This window comes from Barbatula barbatula (genome assembly GCF_947034865.1).
Source record: "Barbatula barbatula genome assembly, chromosome: 15".
In the NCBI taxonomy this organism is placed as follows: Eukaryota; Metazoa; Chordata; class Actinopteri; order Cypriniformes; family Nemacheilidae; genus Barbatula; species Barbatula barbatula.
Window position 1 is genome coordinate 7,331,404 of NC_136778.1, and position 15,805 is coordinate 7,347,208.

At 38.3% G+C, this 15,805-nt stretch overlaps 1 protein-coding gene across 5 annotated transcripts; it reads left to right on the forward strand.

The window, feature by feature from the left end:
• Positions 1–15,804, forward strand: armc2 (armadillo repeat containing 2). Of its 5 annotated transcripts, none has more exons than XM_079475070.1 (18): positions 1–273; positions 1,208–1,496; positions 1,608–1,680; positions 1,757–1,928; positions 2,875–3,004; positions 4,711–4,757; positions 5,279–5,389; positions 7,013–7,203; positions 7,420–7,522; positions 7,615–7,859; positions 9,675–9,820; positions 10,370–10,469; positions 11,998–12,280; positions 13,639–13,761; positions 13,846–13,959; positions 14,035–14,167; positions 14,425–14,564; positions 14,664–15,804. In XM_079475070.1, the coding sequence occupies exons 2-18, from the start codon at positions 1,294–1,296 to the stop codon at positions 14,798–14,800; spliced, it is 2,451 nt and encodes an 816-aa protein (XP_079331196.1). In that variant the 5' UTR covers positions 1–273; positions 1,208–1,293; the 3' UTR covers positions 14,801–15,804. The 5 variants fall into 5 exon arrangements, with proteins under 5 accessions (XP_079331196.1, XP_079331194.1, XP_079331197.1 ...); XM_079475068.1 differs by lacking the exon at positions 1–273 and adding an exon at positions 533–677 and having other exon boundaries at positions 4,708–4,757; XM_079475071.1 differs by lacking the exon at positions 1–273 and adding an exon at positions 560–699.
• Position 15,805: the final 1 nt, after the last annotated feature.

Consider the following 15,805-nt stretch of genomic DNA (forward strand, 5'->3'; position numbering starts at 1 on the left):
CAGAGAGCAGCCCCAGCAATATGTTTTTAAGGGATGCTGTTTTGCTCAATAGATTATGGCCAAAAAAAGCTGTAAATTGTTTTTTGATGTGTAATTCTGGGTGGATACAATATCAGCTGGCTCACCTCATGTCGCGTGGTGTGTCCTCGCTGTTTCACGGTGAGCTCTGAATGTAATTATCTTTCATTGAAGGCTAGACAAAGTCGGGCCGAGGACCAACACAAGCCAATCAGCAGTAAGGTGCACAGGACCTGACGAACGCGAACGATGGGGGTAGGGTGTTTTTGTTTTGGCGATTTGAACATCAACAATGGCGAAAAGAAATCGGAAATCCCGCCTTTAAGTCAATTAACTTTTTCATTACAGTACGATAAGTTTTGTACTTCCTCACCTGTCGTGTTTTCGTTGTAAACATTACGACTGAGTTTTAAATATAACTTGTATTACAATAAAAAAAATTCTAACGCCTGTTTAAGAAAGATTAAATTATTATTTTCCCCTCAAAATAGCGGGGGGCGGTTTTTAGACGACACAAGCGAATGGTAAGTCACGTGACAACGTGACAGCCTATGGCGCGAAGCGCGTGCGTCCCTCTTTGTGGTGTCACGCAGATCATCTTTGCGGAGTAGAGAATGATCCCTTTAAAATAGTCAAAACAAGCCATAACTGGACGCAAGGTAATCCGAGTCAGATGTAACGGTAAATATTGTTGTGCACAATTTACTTTGCAGTGTTAAGGGGGTGTTTACAACGCGTTCTGTTAGAGCAACATGTCTTTGGTCGAGTAGAATGTAACTTATATAATGTTTGGTGCTTAACTTACAGCCCTGGTTTATTTTAAACGTTTAGCTTGATATTACATCACGAATGCGAGCTTTTTAATATAATGGTTGTTAAAAGTTCAAGAAATCGCACAGTCCTTGGGTTTTTAATGTTGTCACACCCGAGTCCATGTTACAGCGTTGTGTGTTGCCATGGAGACGGTGCGTGAACGCGCAAGCCTGTCATCCTCTCATGAGCGGATTCACAACTTCCAGATAAATACGTTACACGTTAGATAAGCGCTCGTATGTGAACAAAAATTGTACAGCAAAACTTAATGTAAATAAAAATGAGTATTTATAATAACGTACAGCAGCTTATTTGGTCATTTTGTCCAGTAGTCAATTAAAGCAAAAATGTCCCAATATATTCATTTAACTTCTAGCATAGCAGTGCTGCCTTCCAGCCCGTTCCAGTTTGTTTCAAGAGTGATGGACATTGCTTTAGACCCTTGATACTGGTCATTCAAGCATGTCCTTAATGGAGCTCCAACCGGAGAAAAGTGAGCATGTGTACACCAGAAGGCAGACGAGTGCTGAGATAGTGTCAGAGGCCCGTCGCTCTCTCAGAACTCTTGCCACACAACGACCCTTCACCCCTCAAGAGAAGCATCGGCAGCTTTTTGGAGAGTCATCCTCTCGTGCCCGTGACGGACGTCCACCATCTGCATTTAGGTAAAACTTGGAAGATTTCTGACTTTGTTCCTTTGACAAAACTCTGATTCAATATGATCGTCAATATAAACCCATTATGCTGGTTTTAATTGCTCTAAAAAACTGTTTTAGTCTTCATGCCCGGAATTTTGAAGCACCTGACTCCAGACCAGGTTCTGGAAGCCGTCTCAGCCCACTGGAACATGTAAGAGGATTTTCAACACTGAATCCAGCTGTCCAATTTAAAACAGAAAACATTAATACTTTTGATTCAACAACAGAAACCCAAGCTCTCTGTGTTTCGGGATGAGGATGGTCATGAGGATGAAGCAGCTCTCCCCAAACCCCCAGCTGAGAGAGGGACTATTGGGAGAGGTTCAGGATGGTGTCGAGCCAGACATCTCAGAACGTCATCTATTAACAGGCTACCACCCATGCGATCACACTCAAAGGGTAATTAAACTTGATGACATTTCTCACACCTTTGCGAAAACAAAGGATTTATTCAAAATAACTGCAATACAGTAAAGCATAAAGAAGGGGAGAGATAATTTAATTCAAATAAAAGAGTGTATACAGTTGACACATTATTTGCGATAAGATAAAGAAAACAGAATAATATAAGTGAGAAAAGAAAGCAGACAGCAGTGTAAAGGATAGAGCACTTTTGTTGAATGATATTAAAATGATTTAATTCAATATGAAGTTGGTTGCCCAGTCATAGGCACATGATCAGCTGTTGAAAATTGACTGAGTGACAACTACCACAGACACCACACCAGACCACAAAATGGAATCCCAAGCATAACATATCTACACCATGTGTCTTTTCCTTTGAAAAAACAGATTTGTGACTGTGTAGGGTTGTGGGGGCCTATGTAGACCGTTCCAATTGGGTAATTCATAGAACTCTAATGTTTAGGATGTTGATTTATAAAGCAGCTGCCTATACAGGCAATAGGCAGTGATGTTTTGTAAAAGAGCTTAAGTGCTTCACAGACGAACCAAAATGAATAGACTTCCAAAAAATCAGATATAAATCAGTTTACATCCCTGGGATGGAACTCTGCCATATTTGCCTCAAAAGTGTTTGTGGGCATACTGTGTGTGTGTGTTTGTATTGAGAAGACAAAAGATATTTGTCCTTCGGGTAGTTTCCTAACTTGATTATTTGCTCGACTTTTGTGCAGGTGATGTATTAAAATACTTGTAAATGTTCAGTGACGCAATGAAGGACAATTCTAGTTGACCTTGTCTAGCAGTACTTACCTTTTTTTAAAGACTTAGATACAGTATATGTCCAATGCCTAATCTTCGTATGCCGTTTCTGTTATCGTGTTGATCTTTATTAAGATCAAGATTATGTTATCATTATTGTGTGCTTTTATGCAACATAAAGGTTCAGATAGGTCTGTAGAAGAAATAATAGATGTTCTAGAAGATGGAGAAAGGCAACATTGTGCTGATGTCACAGGGAATAGCACAAAAGCCTCCTCAGAAGCTGACCTGCACACAATTACCAAAAACAGGTATGATTTTGCATCTCTATTGTTTGTTTTAAAGCGTAATCATTTACACATTATTTTATTTATATGTTATCAAACATACTTTTAGAGATTATTTTGAGTTTGAGTTTTGAGGAACAGTTCACACAAAAATCTCACGCTCAAGTTGTTCCAAATCTGTTTACATTTATTTGTTCTGATGAACACAGATATATATATATTTAGAAGAATGCTTATAACCAGACAGTTCTTGTCCACCATTGACTACCATAGAAGGACATTTATTTTCTGTTGAACACAAAATAAGATACTATGAAGAATGTAGGAAAGCAAACAGTTCTGGGGCACTTTCGACGACCATTGTAATTTTTCCTACTATAGTAGTCAATGTTGGCCAAGAACTGTTTGGTTACAAGCATTCCAAATATCTTTCTCTGTGCTCATCAGTAAATGTTATTTTTGTGTGAATTGTCCCTTTAAACTGCATGTTTATAACAAGGACCCACATTACAGTGTAGGCAATACACTATTAAACTCTTTCAATTAATCAGTTTATTTATCAGAGTATGTTGTTCGGGAAATAAAGTTGTTTATTGTTAATTGATTTGAGAATACAATGTTCTGTTTTGTCATTTCTGCTCACAAAAATGTACAGTACATATTCCGGGATATGCAACAGAATTGCGTAATACATCATTAAAGGCCACATAAAAAGGATAGTTTAGTCAGATCCAAATGCTCTCATTAATAATTGCCCAATATGGCCACTCCTGAAAATCACAATGCTTCCAATTTACATGCATTTACAGACACTCTGAAATGGATTAAGTCAAAGTCAGGCATCAAACCCTTTCTCTCTCTTTTTTTTCTTTCAAACCCCCTCTCCCTCTTGCCCATATCCCTGTAATAGTTGCTAATGGAGCGATATTAGATTATTCAGCTTGTTTGTGGTCTGCTGGACGGCTGCTCTGTTGACCACTAGTACAGTCTCATTCGAGATTCACAAGATGACATCACGTCTCGGCTGAGGCATCACATCAACAAAGAGGCATTATCGAGGCAGTACAAAGCCCAAATACGATTAATGCCATATAAATGCCCACGGCAGCCGTACCATCAAAATATCAGCACAATCTTTAAGAATCACCCATGCGACATACAAAGACGCCGAAAATCATTGTATGATATTTTAAAACGCGGAGAGTGTTTACCCAGATAATATGTCAGTTAAATCTGTTGTAAGTGATGGCACAGATTAAGAAAGTACATGGCAGGATATGCTGAAGCCATGTTAACGGATATCTTGAATCGTGTGATAATATGTACCATGACAGTGCATGACTAGCTTTGAAACAAGCACATGAAGCTGTGGTTTCCTGTCTGTTGCTGTGGCCCTCGCATGCACATAGTCTCATAAACAAACGCATTAGGAAACCTTTTTAATGTTTCACCAAATAACTGTTTTTGGCTAACTTACATAAAGGCAACAGAGTTGGGCATGTGATGGTGCATTAGAATATCACAACAGCGGCCCCTAGTGTCTTCAATAAAATAAGAGATGTTTATATTTTTCATAAGAATACTGTACCCAGTGATCATATTTCAAATGTATTAAATTTGACAATTTGTTTTTTATTTTCACTTAAACTTTTACATAATAGTTTTATTTGTGCTGTCTTTTTTCTTTTTACATTTCTTTTCACATCTTTGTATGTGTTTGTTACTAGTAGGATACGCCAGTCAGCCCAAAATTATGTATCCAGTGGATCAAAACCAGGTTTGTTGTATTTGCATGCGTAAATAACCATACTCATTCTCACCATTGCTTTCCTTTTTTAACATTCCATATATCTGCACAAAAAACTATTGGCCACCTTTTTTATTTAATAAAATGATAAACAAAGCAAAGCTCTCACAATATTGTTAAACCTGTGGCCACAAACATCTGATTGGATAGAAAAACCAAACCACGTTTCCTTTAGCAGTTTCTCAAGCCTTCTTAAACCAGATGACAGCAGTTTGTTTCTCTGTTGTTTTTGCAAACCCACTGCTTCCTGCAGCTCGCCTATAATGCAAATGTTCACATTGGCATGTATACAGAACATATATTAATGAAAAAGTTTGTGGGTGGGATACTTTGACCTTTTTACGCTATGTTGCACATCCTGTATTTACATACATTTGGTTTAAGAGCAAGAACTGCAGGGCTGAAATGTCTCAATCTCTTTTGGGGCAATAATATATCTGTCTACAATAACCATTAATATCAATAGATTAGTGTCTGTCTTTCTCCTCTAGATGCTTATCACAGACTTATTGACACAGATGCAGATGATAACATGGATGAATCCCAGTACTGGAACTCTAAAGTCCTTCCAGTCCTTCGTGAAATCGAGTCCTTTGCACCAGGTGATAAAATACTTACATGAATGAGCTTTAAAAGTACATTTCTAGTAAACTTCTGTGGACAATTGTTCTGCTATAGTATATGTTTGAGTACATACATTTAAAAGTAACCATTTAGGATGTTTATATGACATTTAAATGAACAGTTCAACCAAAACATTTAATTCTGTCTTCGTTTACTAACTTACTTCCCTCGAGTTGTTCCAAATCTGTTTACATTAATTTGTTCTAATAAACACAGAGAAAGATATTTGGAAGAATGGATATACAAAACAGTTCTTGGCCACCATTGTCTACCATAGACGGAAAAATGTCTTTGTAAATGTATTTGTTCTAGTGAACACTTAAAGAAGATGTTTTGAGGAATTTAGGAAAGCAAACAGTTCTGGGGCACTTTTGACTGCCACTGTAATTTTTTCTAATATTGTAGTCAATGGTGGCCAATAACTGTTTGGTTACAAGCATTCTTTCTTTCTGTCCCTTAATACATCTTGTTAATGGTCCAAAAAGTTTTATTTGTGTAGTATTTTTCGGCTTTTACCAACTTTTTACCGATTTTCGGGTTATTGAATTGTGCTTATGTAAGTTCATACCAAGGAGCTACTCTTCAGCACATGAATTTGTCCCAGAGTGCAAGCAAAACAGCAGGCAGAAGGAAAACACAAGATCTGAATGCTGAGGAATGAAAAACAGATCCGTGTTGAGCTTGGCACAGTATTGAGCTTTTAAAGTCAAAGCATGTGGGGGAAAAGAACCGTGAAATGCAATCTAATAGCAGTAAATATTTAAGCACTTTCAAAATTCAATAGAAATTCATTTGAAAGATAAATATCAAATATTCATTGTGCCAAGAGCCTATCAGTTCATGCATAAAATACCCTTCATATTCTCCATGGTATCATCAGAGGGTGCCATTGGGGAGGATCTGCCAGCCATATTGGGAACAGAACTGAGGAACAACATTTGTTTTAGCAAAAATAGCTTTCGAAAATGCTACCTCTGCCTTATCCCCTTAAGGCAAGTTAGGTCCGCAGCACTTTGCCAATCCACACAATAGTCCGAAACCACGTAGAGATGGATCACTGTTATTTCTGAAAGCAGTCTTAACAGCTGGATGGCTTCTTAATTGAAGGGAGTATCTTGGGAATAAAACATATATTATTGATTGGTTACGTTGTTTAAGTTGATCTCGTGAGAATCAAGGTTATTGATTCAAACTCAGGTCTAATGTACATCTTCCATTTGGTTATACTTTAGCCTACTTGGTGACGTTGATGTTTGAGCATGTAGAAAAAGAGTAAAGCACTATTTCACGCACACTTATAATGCATACCATACAGGGGGGAGTTCGCTCTGAAGGGCCATGTTAACTCAGTCAGTGGGTGTTGACATGTGGGCCAAATGTCAGTGAAATGTCAGTAAGCCTACTCTATGTACACATCAGCTCAAGCTGAATGAAAGACACTGTGTTACCCACAGACGTCTCTTCTTTCAGTGTCCTTCAAAGAAAAGTGGCAATGCTGCAGTTGAGACATTTTGTGTGAAACTGTTACCTGTTTTGTGTGCTGAAATTCAGGTCATTGTGCACCTGGGCGTACTGATAAGTATTTTCTGTGATCTGTTCAGGTGACAGAGTGTCGGAAGAGATGGTGGGACGAATGTGTCACGCATGCACTGAACTCCATAATGCCCTGGCTGAGAGAGGCATGCTGGGAAGGCAGTGTAAAAAGAGGTCCAATATCCTAAGATCGCTCTTCAGACTTGTAGATGTGGGATCTGATCGACTTAACCTAACCTTAGCCAAACTCATTTTGGCAGTAAGTAGTTTTTGATCTCACCCTGTAATAGCAGGGATGCGTTAAAGGGATAGTTCACCAAAAAATGACAATACTGTCATCATTAACATGAGGTAACATGTTGGTGAGTAAAAATGATAGAATTTTCATTTTGGGGTGAACTTTATCTTTAATATTGGATGTTTTGTGGTTAACACCACTTGTAATATTGTTCTTCTATAACGTTTATATCACAAGCTCAATGTGAGTGGAAACAACTTGGTGAACATCTGCAAGCTTGTCTTCAAAATCAGCAGGAACGCCAGTAATGACAGCCTATTTCTCACCAGCTCCGTCCTCGGTCAGTTTTGATTTATGTGTAACACATGCAAACTGTAATCAGTAAATAACTTGAGTAACATCAGCCCACCATGTGTGCGTTTCTCCACACAGACTCGCTTCTTTCTCTGCTGCAGTGTGAGGATGTGTGGAGTAAATGTGAGGCCGTGCTGTACTGTGTCGGCTCACTGAAACTCCTTTCAGGAAACAGTGCCCTCTCCAGTCTGCTGCTGGTTAAAGACTTCATCGGGATACTGCTGCTGCTATCGAAGAGGCTGATACATTGTATGCCTCAAACTTCATCTAACGGGGCAGAGGGAGAGGGTCAGCATATAATTGCAGGACACACACTGGTACAGGTGAGCTCTACATAAAGGGACAGTTTACAAAAAGTTAACATTGTGTCGTCGTTTATTCATTCTCATGTCATTCAAAACCTGTATATGTGTGAAACACAAAGAAGATATATGAGAAATGTCTCAGTGGTTTTGTGTCCATACAATGGAAGTCAATGGGGTCCAGTGTTGTTTGGTTATGAACATTCTTCAAAATATCTTCTTTTGTGTTCTGCAGAAGAAAGAAAACCATACAGGTTTGGATTGACATAAGGGTGTGTAAATGGGGAAACAATGTTAATTTTTGGATGAACTTTTCCTGCTTTAATTGGGCTGTTTAAGGGAGTTAAAGTTGCTATAGCATCATTCATAATCTTATTTTTCTTATTGATCATGTTCTGCTCTCACACACACACACACACACACACACACACACACACACACACACATACAGTGTCTACAATGAACACTCAGTGAATGCCACAGGCTTTGGCAAGGAAATGAAATGCTCATTGGCTGGTAGTTTTTATTGCAAGAACTTTATTAGGAACTAGAGGGTTTAATCGAATTCTGAGAAACAATAATCTGACCCTTGCTGACTCGCTTGACTCAAATCAAAGACATACCAACAGTCTACTAAAAAGAACATCTGTTACAACTCGCGTGTCTACCCACAACTTTTACCACACTTGACAATTTACCATCAGAAGTTTATCTAGGGTGGCAGAACTCTATTTGGTAACACATCTGTGGAATATTACTTGCTAAGCCACCTTAACAAAAGTTTGAGGAACACAAACATGATGTGTCATCTTGAAAGGCTCAAACATATTGGATAGGATACAGTGATTGACACAATCATACATAAAAACCAGTAAAAAATATTTTGAATAAAAGTTGGTATTACATGTCATTGGTGTGTGGCAAATACATCCTTTAGATCCATCCATACACAAAAAAAACTGAAACAAATAACAACATGTGAAATCAGACAGGCTTTTTTCTGTGGTTTGTTATCTGCTGAGTAACTTTCCTTCTTGTTGTTTAAAAAAAACCTGTAGGATCCCACAATGCATTTCCACAAAAACCGTGGGTGTGCGTTTCCCCTGCGTCCTAGTGTTTTGTTACATATCACCATATATAAACAAATAGGTTTGCAATGCAAACATGGTCAATTTATTCTGTGTCTTGGAACCTTTAAAACAGAAGGAATTCGGCATGCACAAACCCCACCCGGATATTTCTCAGAACTCTGGAAGCGAAATGGAACAAAATACGAGCATTTTGTAGGGGCGGGGCTGCAAGGGGTCGAAATGGAGGGTGGACTTTTAATGCGCTTTTGTTTTTGCTTTCGTGTTTCCATTTCGTGTCCATATTTCCCTTTATGCTTTTCCAAAGTACGTTTTAAAGGAATCATTTAAATCTTCCTGAACAAACATCCTGAATTCGGCACGCACGGTTTGATGTTCATCAGCCTGTTGGCAGACGGAAATGAGGGCTCTTAGGAAAGTACAGCCCAATGGGCCGAGCAGCCCTAGCAGGCAGCCTTCATGTACCCTAATCAGTGTCCGGAGCCCTTGATAGAGAGATTTATGAGGGCACTTTTAAAACCTCCTGTTATTTTTCCTTGATTATAAAAGCACTTACATGCATCTGCGTTCTTTAGACACTAGTCAAACATTAAAAGTTTCCTTTACGCATGGGCCTTTTTAGACTGACTTTATTACAGACAAGCACACCTGCTGCACATAACTGATTCCCCTCATGCACCCATTTGACAAACATATAGTTATACGTTTTTTGGTAATCTCAATCACGTGCAACTCTTGATCCTTCTAGGTCACTGCAGCTTTGAGAAATATAGCTGACCAGTCTGAGTCTCGGCCTTATTTCTTATCCAGCAAGGCCTTTGTTACTCTTTGCTGGATTGTGGAGAACCATCGCAATGACATTGACATCTGCATAAATGTGGCCCGGATATTCAGGTGAGAGCGGCATGATGGTCTGAATGAGTATGTTTGTATAGGGCAGAAGTGTAGAAAGATTGAACAAGACGAAGAGAAGAAGGAGGAAAATACGGTCACTTTTTTTGGTTGTGACTCAATGAGCAAGTCAATTTTGAGACGGAATCTGGAGTCCAGATTTGGCCCACAGTGCGCTAAGTGGAGGCCTCTGTTTTAAATTAAAGTGAAAACCATTCAGTCAATATGTTTTACGGCTATCTTGATTTTTGATTTTGTCTCTTAACAAAGCTAAACCTTATGGCCACAGATGACTTCCTTCCTATTTGTTATACAGATGCATCAGGGTGGTTTAATATTTTTATATTTTTGTTGCTAAAAAACTCCAACATTTGGTGCTGTTTAACGTGGCTTTATACTGCACATGAATATATCTCAGACCAGAATATTCATCTGAGGGTAAGAAGTGTAGTTTTCATTTAGTTTGATCAGTTGGACTGCTTGATCTCTGTTTTTAAAGTTGTTCTGTCTGATGTGTGAGAATATGCTGACGTGTATTTGATTGTTCTCCAGCAAGCTGTCAACCTACACTGAGTGCTGTTATGCTCTAGCTGAGACACCATGCTGCTGCAGCCTATTTTTAGACCTGCTGGGCAAACATAGCCGGAAACAGGTGAGTCGCTCTTTCAACACACACATGGACATATACACACTAAAAACACACATGGACATGTATAGACATATAGGGTGAGTGTTCTGCTTTCTGCCCTCAAATGAAACTTGAGGAATAGTTAGGAAGGTGTGTGTGTGTGTGTGTGTGTGTTGCATGTCTCTTTATTTCTGTACAGTTGGTTAAGATGGGCTTCTCTCGGTTGCCTGCTGGCTCTGAGAGTTATGAGATCATGTGTTCTTAATCTCGTAAAGAATAAACACAGTTCACTCTGTGTACTAGGTATTATAAACATAGTCCCACCCGCACCCTGTACTTTACATAGGGACATAGTGTCCTCCAGACTCATGGCAGATGTTGTAAGGACTGTCACTCTCTGTTTTGAACATTCAGCGTGGAAACAAAAGCGCTGACAACTAGTTGACAACAGACGGCTGCTGGATTTACATAGGTTTTAGGCAATGCCCTTCGCGACTGTGTTAAGCAACTAATCTCAGCGCTGCTGTAAACACACATATAGGCATTTTACGCTACAAATAGTTTATAATTGGTTGTTTGTTGCTAAACAGCTTGCCATAACATTTTTCATCTTGTTGTTTTATACTGTATACCTTTGGCACTAGAATTCAGGAACAGAGCTTCCCAGGATTAAAAGCAGGCTTGGCCCAGTGTTAAACGTAATGGGAAAATACAATTACATCAAGTAAATACTTATTTAAATCTTAAAAAAAATCTTTATGTAGTAAGTATACAGGTTCAGGTGCAGGTTATTAGTAGGATACTTGGAAGTGCACTATTTCCAGACTGCTTGGGACTAAATTGGCCCCCGTTTTAGTTTATAAAAGTATACTTTTAAGTATGCTTCAAGTGTAACAGTAGTTAACTACCTTTTCTGAACTTATAGGCATATTAATAGTTTTCCATGTCAATACTTGTAGCACATTTTTAGTTAATAAAAGTACACTTTAAAGTATACTGTGAAAGTAATTATTAATAATTAATGAAAGCAGTTAAAAAGGTTAAAGGTATTTAATAGACTACTCAATCAAAAGACTAAACACAACTATAAGTATACTTGGAATACTTAATCTTTTGATGGAGATATACTATAAAAGTATAATTGAGTACAAGTATAGACCAAATTTACTTTTGAATTTTCAAGCATACTTAAGTGTAATTTTAAATCAATTTCTTAGAAGCAAATAATGTACATTTTTAAGAAGTAAACAAAAATTACACTGAAATTAAACTTAGTTTTTTAGTTCAAAAGAATTATACCAATAGCACACTTCTTTTTTTTAAGGATATAGACAGTTTCGGTGCCCCAAACTTTACTTCTGCTAGACCTCCATAAAGAATCAATTACAGTTGAATAGTTACTAGAATAAATATAGTATAAAATATTATTATGGATTAATATTAAATATAAAATAGATTGCTATATTATAACTAAACACAGACGGGAAGTTAACTTCAGGACATCGCGTATACACTGTTTTATTTTCTATGTATCTGTTTCTTCTCACTCCAGGACCTGGTGGTTCGTCTCCTTTTCACACTGGGGAATTTAACAGCCAAAAGCGTTGAAGCCAGAGAACGGGTCTATGAGGAGGAAGGGGGAATAGACGTCCTTTTAGATCTTTTCCAGGTTTACCAGAGAACACCTTCGCCCCCTGAACAACATCCTGCTCCTGAAAGAGAGGACGTTCTCATCAAACTGATCCGACTTCTAGCAAACCTGGCAATTCATCCCACTGTGGGAACTGCGCTGGCTGCCAACCCTTTGTGTGTTCAGCTTCTACAACAAGTGTTGGGTATAAAATATAAACATAATTAAATCTTTTAAATGCTCAGTCTTGTTCTGTTCTGTCATGTTTAGTTTCCCCCAGTCCCTAATATTACTTTGGTCAAAACATCTTTACTACAAACAACTTAAACTGTTGCCGTCTGTTTTTTTATAGCTGCACAACCAAGATGTTGCTATAGTTATCGCTTTATCATTTATTTTTGAGTGACTCCTGAATTCCATATGCACGTGGATGGATACTTCTGGTTTACTAACAAATTAAAATGCTACGTGTTTACTGTGCATATGTAACCACAGCAGAACCTACTGTATGTGAGACACAGATACCGTTGAGATCGTTCTGATATTTCAGGCTATGTGTACTTCCTTGAGTTCTGCAAAGTTAGTTGCTCTGCACTGTGCACTCTCATTCTGTTCTCTCAACGTCAATTACTGGTACACCCACGCAAGTTACTGTATCCTTTCGGATGACGAGAACATTGTAAAGTTGTCATTTCCCAGAGCCTGTTTTTACTGTGCATGCAGTACTTTCATGGTTTTCTGAGATACTGTGGTGTGGTTTGTAGGTGATGGATGCAAACAAACGTTTGGCCATGTGAAAGTTTTGTGAGCAGGTGTGTTTTGTTGAAGAGGCGGTTACATGTTTCCTTTTTGAAACACAGAAAATACTTTTTATATTGTGGAAATATTTTTCCAGTGTCATTTTTAGCATGTGAGAAAATGAATGCAGTTTTATGGCAGTTGGAGGAAGCTGTCGGTTTTTTAATGCGGAGATGCAGACACTTCGAGCGAAAATGGGTTGTGGAATTTCTCTCATTTCTGATATATTTAAATTACATCCTGTTATGATGAATATAAAAATTGAGGAGGGTGAAACTTTAAAAGATACTAAGAAATCAAGGCTTACAATGAGAGAGTGTTGGCCACAACAAAAGACGTTTCGAAACGCAGACACACTTGCAGCATGAGGCACAAACACTGACAATGACAGCCACAGTTTGAACGGGAAATAGAGGATCTCACTTCAGTCATACGCACTACGATTCTGACTAATTTGTTTTCAGATTTATCATGAAATACTCACTTGGAAACACGCAAGAGTGGTTTCAAGACTGAAGTGATACCAGATTAGATTGCTGTGTTTACCACTTTTCAATACCAAGTCTGCTTTGTTACCTGGAAGTAAAAAGACTAGATTTCTTGATATTTCTAGCACATATTTATTTCGAATATCAGCTGTTACATGTACAGTAAGGATATTATTTAGATGAGCAAATGAGTCACAGTCTACAGATGGCACGGACTGAGAATAACTGATATTTCACACTTCATAATCATTCTTGTTTTCTTTTCTCTGTGTCTCAGAGTCCAGATGCTTGCAGGAGAGTGAAGAGCTAGTGATTAATGCTGCCGCCACCATCAACAACCTGTCTTTCTACCAGGGACAGAGCTCTGTGGTCCGTTCCCAGCACAAACACATCTCCCAGTGTAAGACAAGCACTTTGCGTGTGAGAACCTGTACCTTGCATCCGTAGTCCTGTAATCTCTCCGTTCTTGCTCCTGTCATTGCAGTGCTACTAAAGCTCTTGTTGGGCTCCAGTATGGAAGGTGTATTGGAGGCCACACGTGTGTTTGGAAATCTTTCTCAGATCAAAGATGTGAGATGCTTCATCGTGCAGCACAAAGGTTCCTTTATTTCTATAATAAACACACCTTACCTATCTGGGTCACCTTTTCTTAATGTTGTGTTTGCATTTCCAGTGCATCAGTTCGTGGAGACCCTCTTAGACTCCAAGAACCCTGATGTGTGTTTCTCAGCGTGTGGCGTTCTTACCAACTTATCTGCAGATTCAGAGAATAGGGCCCTACTGAGGGTTGAGGGAACCACACAGAAGTAACTCGCCTCAGTGCAACACAATCATATGCGCAATCTGTTCTTATCTTGGTTTCCAGTTAAATATCTGTAACTGTAACTAAAGAAGCAAAATTGTGTGACTTGTTTTGAAAATGAATGTTCTTAAACATAATGTGTATCTTATAGCGAATACATCTTATATCTCATGCATTGCTCCTTCTAGAAAAAATATGTCACAAGTTGTAGGGATGTTACGAGTTTGATATGATTTATTGTACACTCGTTCTCTGTTGCAGGCTTATTGACTGTCTGCGTGACTTTGGGTCTCAGGACTGGCATTTGGCCGCTATGGTGTGTCAGACGCTGTGGAACTGCTCTTTAGATGGAGAGATGCAACATTCTGAAGAGCTGCTGAAGATATTAAGGCTCTACACAGGTTCACAATCAATCACACATTCTGTTAAGATCTGAATAGGTGATTTTATCATTAGGTGATCCTTTAGAAATGTGTATGTTTTGGCTTTTGTTCGGACAGACAGAGGACTTTTGCAGTGGCCTTCAAATGATGGAGTCAGACAGGTACAGGAAGCATGCTGGGAGTTGCTCTTTTTGCCTGTGGCTGAGAGGCTAAGACAACGATTACATGTTGAAGACATTACTGGAATCAGTTAGTAAGCTTCTCTGATCTTCACACTCACATTCTCATATGAATGAACGAGCCAGTGTTTTGATGCTTTAAACTTGAACTGTGAATTACACCCAAAACAAATGTTTAAAACCGATTTAGTTCACAGGCCTGTGGTCTTGATTCTGGTGTATTTAATTAAATTGAAATATACTAGATTGTTTTAATACAGGCATTATGTCTAAGCTGATGTATTTGCAAAAAGCACTCAGGACCATCTCAGTGATCTCAAAGACTTTATTAAACAGTTTCAGAAGGAACACAGAATTGAAACATTGTCACTTTCTTAATACAATCAGAGTTTAAATGCACAAAAGCCAACGATGGGTGGTCATTTTGTTTAACTGCAATGTGGTGAGGTAAACATTTACCCCCTTAATGTCCAGTGTGTATAAACAACAAAATATTATTGTTTTTTAATATCTAAGGGACTTTTCCAGAAAACAGTGGGAAAGTTTACAGTTTAAAAGATGGGAACTCAGTTCCTCAAATTAGATTTTTCAATTAACAGTAAGTGTGGTGATTTCCATACAAAATTACCATATACTGGCATTAAAAAACATCAGCCTCATATAGATAGATAATCACAGATACAACAAAGGAAATTACTGGCAGTGTAAGGGAATTATTATTTGGGTTGGTTCCATGCTCAACGATCTTACTTCCTATAATGCTTGCTGTGAGATAATGAATCGGTGCCTTTGGCACTGTGTTTAAATCATTAATGTATAGTGGGGGCAGTTTTCTAAAGCCCTATAGTGTTTCGGCTGGTGAGTGGATGTTTATGAACTTAAACTATATTTTTTGTATCTCTGTGAACTATGTAAAATAGAAACACAAAAGAATGGAACGCTTATGAAATTCTTATGTGAAATGTTCAGATAGCTTAAATTCTTGTTCTAGTATTAAAGGATGTTTGTTTTACAATCATGAAGGCGCTTATTGTGTTGTTAGGTACAATCAAAATGATTAAAATACAAATGATACAACCA

Excerpts from the sequence above, each read along its gene's own strand:
- armc2 (XM_079475068.1), top strand. The coding sequence starts at position 1,294 with ATGTCCTTAATGGAGCTCCAACCGGAGAAAAGTGAGCATGTGTACACC. Across the intron at positions 4,758-5,278 it reads ATCCAGTGGATCAAAACCAG|ATGCTTATCACAGACTTATT; the intron begins GTTTGTTGTATT and ends TTTCTCCTCTAG. Across the intron at positions 14,168-14,424 it reads GTTGAGGGAACCACACAGAA|GCTTATTGACTGTCTGCGTG; the intron begins GTAACTCGCCTC and ends TCTCTGTTGCAG.